We start from the raw sequence: 6,192 nt of genomic DNA on the forward strand, positions 1-6,192 counted from the left end.
ATTATGTTTAAAATCAAATGGGTTGCCTTGTCGAGACTGTAAAGTTCACATCTTCAGACTGATCTGAGGTTGTCACGGAAAAATTTTCCTGAACTGCAGTGGGTCGCAAATAAATTCAATTAGATAATTAAGCTTCAAATGAGCTATTGCCATCAAGTAAAGTGTTTAATAAATTAGATATAGATCTATATTTTTCATTGGTAATGTTTAAATCGAACAATAATGAGATTTAAAATTTAATGAGAATCGCTACAAAATATATCTAGAAATAACGTTAAACAGCCTTGTTTGCGAGCAAGATTTGCTATATAAACAACGGCCATCTGTAAACTAGAATGCTTGAACATGAATCTCTAGCTAAAGTGTTACCAAAAAACTTAAACACGATGGCTGCTATTAAAGTAAATGAGCTTGGTTGCTAATCTTTTTTTATTAGGCTGTAAAATCTTAGTTTAGCGTAGTAAATTCCAATGAAGCTATTAATGTGCTGTGGAGGTAACTAATGAATGTTTTAATTTGCAACGCCTTTTGCATGGACAAAATTGTCAACTTTGAATTAAATAAATTGATTTATTTAACCTTATGAAAGTTTGTTTATTTTTACAGAATTGCATTTCTTTATTGACTTCACAAGAAAATTTCAATGTTCAGGATTCAGAGGAGACCAAAATGAGTAAACTAAATACTATTCATTATTTTGGGAATTGACTACGGTTACTAATAAATTTCAATTTCATGCTCTCTAAAAAACATAGTCTAATGCCTAGGCCTACTTAGCACAAGATTATAATCAGATAAAGTAGTACACGTGACAGATCAGACTTGTCAAAATAAAATTCCAACTCAGTAGACTATGATAAACTAAAATATTGAATAATCCAAATCGACCAAATTTACATATCTAATAACCATATCAAAGTTAATAGTAATCAGTCAATCAACTTTTATGCATGCCTGTTCCCAGCCAACTGCAAACAGTGTTCATTTTAAAAAAATTTGTTGATGTCTAGTTTTTTCTCTGATTTCACTTTAGCCTTAGTATATGAGATAAATAAAATTGTGGCATTTTAAATTTTTCAGGCGTTGAAAATAGTATACAGAGATTCCTAGAGTCAGCTAGACAAATGGAAACATTTTTCCTCAATAAAAGATTAGTTTTATCTGCATCAAAGCCGGAGCATGTGTTAAATGAGGTGTGTTTATGATAGTATATATATTTTACTAAAAAGTCTTTAAAAAACTAATGAATCCTAGCAAAATGACTCTGATATTTTATTTGTTTAAACTAGAATATATTAACCTTTAAAGGGTGTTATTAATTGAAGTTCTATTAGATCAAATTATTGTCATTTGGTAACTTTCATGACATTTAGCTTGATAAATGTATTCACAAATGTCTTGTTTTAAATATAGGAAATTGTTGAACTAAAAGCTGAACTAGAACGCAAGGAAAAACTGATTGAGAAACACCATGAAAAGTTACCAAAATGGCAAGCATCTCTCAGGGCAAACGTCCCACCACCAGCAACAACACCTTCTAGTCCTTTCTCTGGCACACAAGTACCACCTCACCAGGCTATGGCACAGATGCCCCCTATGGGCTCTAATGTGGTGGTTAATCCAGCAATGATGAGCCAACAGCCTCCCAATATGGCACCTGGTCAGTACCCAGGTCCACCGGCTGGTCATCCTGGACAGTATAATATGCCACCACCTGCCTATCCTCTGGCTTATTTGGAAAGGATGTAATCTCTGCACTCTGCTGATGAGTAGCCCTCTCTTGTTGGGTTGTTGTTTTTTTTTTTTAAATAAAAGTTTACTTTAAAATGAATTTGTTAATAAACTGCATTATTGTTCCCCATCTTTTTGGGCAATTTTTTAAACTAGTGGGCTCCTTACCATTATTGTTATTTTCACAGGGATCAATTATGATGCTGATGTTGTTTTCTTAAAACTTGAGTTTTAAAAAGTAGGCCTATACATATGTTTATGATTAAACAATGAATTAATGATTGCTCTTTATGGTCAGACAAGGTAGATTGAAAGCTATACTATGCTTACAGTTTTTTAAAGATTATTTTGTTATTGTATCTGATAATTTTCTTGTAAATTTGTACATATATTGTGACATATTTTGGAATATTAAAATGTATTTTAAAAGCCTTTTATCTACTGATTTTTGTGAAGATATATATATATATATATAACTAATTTTAGTATATTTTTCATTTAAATTCTGAGTTTTAAATCATACAGTTTATTTAATATAAAATAAAAATAACAGATTAATATTTAAAATGTAAGCAGATATTGAACCACACACATAGTATTTAATGTTTATCAACCAAGTCAATGAAAATATTTTCATCCAATTTTTAAAAAATTATTTGGAATTCTTGTTTTGAAGAAGTGTACTAAATTAACCTTATTTTAGAGGTTCTCAAACCAGATCCGTCATTTTGGTCAACATTTGTTATTGTTTTTCAGTATTCATAGACTGATGAGGAAATTAGTCATTAATGTTCTTGGTGAAACAATAACTTGAGTTCTCATGTCCTAATTTTTTTCACAGACACATCCAGGTTGTTGAATTCTACAAAGTTTAATGTCCCAGTAGCAAAATAACACCTTGTCCACACTCCCTTTTACTTTTACTGAGGTATAATAACGATGTATGAAGCTAATTATTTTACAGGAGGGACAAGGTATTTCAACCAGAGTTATATAGTACCAGATTTATATATTTATATAATGATTGATGTATTTAATTTTGGTCTACAAAAACAAAGTACATAATAATAATTCTGATAGGAAGAGTGTTGAGTCAGAGTTGAATTAGAATTTACTTAGTATATCATAGGCCTACACTAGTATTCAAACTAGGATCACTTAGCCATTTATTCAATTGGGCTCAGAACTTGTGAGTAAATAAATCATGTGTCATGCTATTCAATATTTTTTTTCCTTATTATTTTTATGAACAAAAAAGTTATTGTTATCGGAATGGTACTCTATCTATAACATCTATTTTAAATTCATAGTGATGGGTGATTCTTATCAGATTCTTCTACCTTTGACTGCATTTTTTTAAAGATTGCCACACCACACACAATCTAATTTATATCTCTCTAAAATGGCTTAACTAGCAGAAAGTTGAACATGATTTTATGTGGGCTGTTTTAGAAACCTCATGCAAATATATGAATAGAGGTACAGAAACATTGCAATCTCACACAACTTCAAGAACAATATTATATATGGGCCCAGATGTATGTTTTAACTAGAGGTGTCCACAGTGTTATTGCATGATAAATTAATTAACTACTGGGTAAGCTTATACTTAAATTTTAACTTAGGGGTTGGAGGCGTAAAAAATAAATAAAGCTGCTGTTGAATAGTGAATCATGATTATAATGCAGAAACAGTTTTTTTTTCGGTTGGAAACTATAGCCCTTAAAATATATCATGTGGCGCTCTGAAAATTGTTTTTGAAATCATGTATGAACAGTAAAATAATAGAAGCAAAAAATGTTTTGTTTAAAAAAAGCAAGTATATAATGTGAGATGCTAGGTCTAGCTCAAAACTGAAATGGTTAAACCAGGTTGCGTGTTGATTACTAAAAGTTCATCTGGAGAAGGTCAAGGTAATGAAAGTTTCCAGTATCAACACCGTACAACACAACATAATTGTATAGTGCAAACTGCGTTGTGTAATACTGTAATACTAATTTAGTTTACATCAACTTAGGCCTACATAATGCTTTAAACTTGAAATGAATATCATATATCATACCTTTGTTGAAAGAAACAGATCTATTTTGTTAATGAATTGCAAACAGCTATTGTAAATTTAATTTTTAAAAGTAGGGGGAATCTTGTAGGGCAATGTAGGGCCTATTTAGAAAAATAAAATAGCGTACCTGTCGCATGTTGCTGCAACCTACTTTTACGCACAGAGTGACGCAACATTTTATGAGGGTTTCTTTCCTGTATTTTTAGATGGTTGGTATTGTTCTCTAAAACTGAGTTATTTAAATGCAAAGCTGACGCTGTATTTTTTTATTATATTTTTTGTGGCGCGGGGTTGTCCAGACTACCGCTAGACGCCTGGGCGTGCTGTATGAAAGGTTTGAGTGTACCTTTAATCACCATCCGTTGCAGTGTTTCTTCCAGACTTTTTTTCTCCGGGGGGGGGGGGGGCACTTGAAATTTTCGGGGGGGGGGGGGGGGGCGGACACTGTTAAAAGTATATATTTTCTATATAAATTATATAAATTTCATTGCGGGGGGGGGGGGGGGGGGGGGGGGGGGGCGGTAAAAAAATTTCGGGGGGAGGGGGGGGGGCTTAGCCCCATTCTTGAAGAGATGCCTGGAAGAAACTCTGATCCGTTGAGTTAGAACACTTCTCGGCGATCGCCCCAGAGGCGTAGCGACCCTTCCCGGCGCCCGGGGACATACTTTCAATTTGGCGCCCCCCTCGGGAGCAAATTTTCGATTTGCACCCCCCCCCCCCTTGAACTTTTCATTTGCACCCCCCCCCCCTCAAACTTTCGATTTGCACCCCCCCCTTTGAACTTTTCATTTGCACCCCCCCTCAAACTTTCAATTTGGCGCCCCCCCTAAGGTCGGCGACCGGGGACATATGTCCCCCCCCCCCGCCCCCCCCCCTCGATACGCCTCTGGATCGCCCAGGTGAGGGGGACGCTTTCCGGAGCCACCAGTTGCACTACCGCAGAGGCGCCGGATGTTTCCCCTGGTTCAATTTAGCCCACCGCGCTACTAGTGTACAGCACTCTTTCGTCCGCTGGTGCGCGTGTTAATTTAGGACGCCGGTAGACGTGCCTGGTGTAGTTTGATCTTTGAATTAAGTAGTCCTCTCACCACCTGTGCGGACGCCCAACCAACTGATCTCAGGTGCTAAGATGGGGAAATCTGGGCGCTGCTCCGCCGAAATTGATTCGTTTGTAATTGCAAAAACCTTTACAGTAGTATTGTGATCAAATTCCCAGTTTCATGGCGAACGCTTGAAAGGTTTAATATTGCACAAAAGACGCGCATACGCACATACATTCATTTATATGGAGATAGTTTATATCCCAGGCAGTGTTTCTTCCAGAAAGCCCCCCCCCCCCCCCGAAGAGATGCCTAGAAGAAACTCTGATCCAAGGAATATATGGGATCCAAAAACTATTTTGTTGTAGAAAGTGTGCGCAATAACTTTGACGTGTTTGTCTTCAGGGGTCATCCATACATTACGTCACTTTTTTAGGACTATTTTTACCTTCTCCTCCCCTTTATGACCTCCCCTCTCCCTAAAATGAGAGCACACCTCAGCCTATAAATGCAGTTACATTTTTCTTAAACATCGATTATTTTCTAAAATCTTGACTGGGCTTGGTCAATATGGAGAATTTTAATCAATTTCTATTGGAATTATTAAAACAGTTTTCTAAACACGAGTAAATAACGGTTAAAATTCGTTTCCCAACAATCTTTTTTATAATGTAAAAAATGTAACACAAATGTATTTGAACCCCTCCTCCTCATCACACACCGTTACATAAATATGGACCCCCCCCCCCTCCACCTACGGGTGACATAATTTATGAACGAACCCTCGGATATATTAAAATAAAAATTATTGTTTGGTTAAACATTTTAACAGAATTTAGCTTTAAATATTTTTATAAAAAATAGATCTATTTATTTTATCAATGTTCTTCTACCAGCATTTTAATTTTTATATAGCTATGTTTATTTTGAGTTGTTTTTTTTTTCTTTTTTTGCAAGTGTTTTCTCTAACGACCTCTGTTTAAAAATTCACAGGGGAATTAAAAAAAAAACAGAACTGATTGGATTGGTCATGGTAAGTGGGAATCTTACCAGACAAAATATTTCCTTTAAAAAATGTGTTTTATATGCAGAATGTAAACCTTTATTATCGTTAAAACGAATATAGGCGCCATAAGGTTCACGGGGAGCGGCACATACGATAACTCGAGCGCCGGGGCATGCTCCTGGTGCAGTGTGACGATAGCTATATATCGATTATGGATTTGCTACTCCCCTACATAAAAAATCTGTGAACGCCCCTGTAGTAAGGGCAACAGATTTTCATGCGGGTCCCGGGCTGATCTGTTACGCCACTGATAGTACTATAAAAACAGAATCATTATTGTACAAATAGGCCTA

General features: G+C 35.6%; 1 protein-coding gene across 2 annotated transcripts in view; it reads left to right on the forward strand.

Moving 5' to 3' along the window:
- LOC131935980 (mediator of RNA polymerase II transcription subunit 28) overlaps nt 1–2,163 on the forward strand; it is a 3,815-nt gene extending 1,652 nt beyond the window's left edge. The window contains exons 2-4 of one of the 2 annotated variants that reach the window (XM_059292759.1): nt 607–673; nt 1,081–1,193; nt 1,414–2,163. In XM_059292759.1, coding sequence (XP_059148742.1) covers nt 607–673; nt 1,081–1,193; nt 1,414–1,749 — 516 coding nt within the window. In that variant the 3' untranslated portion in view covers nt 1,750–2,163. Of the gene's footprint in view, nt 1–603; nt 674–1,080; nt 1,194–1,413 lie in introns of both variants that reach the window. The other variant, XM_059292760.1, reaches the window with a different exon arrangement.
- The last annotated feature ends 4,029 nt before the right edge of the window (nt 2,164–6,192 follow it).

Source organism: Physella acuta, unplaced genomic scaffold (genome assembly GCF_028476545.2).
Source record: "Physella acuta isolate Inbredline_101_S28 unplaced genomic scaffold, ASM2847654v3 ptg000164l, whole genome shotgun sequence".
In the NCBI taxonomy this organism is placed as follows: Eukaryota; Metazoa; Mollusca; class Gastropoda; family Physidae; genus Physella; species Physella acuta.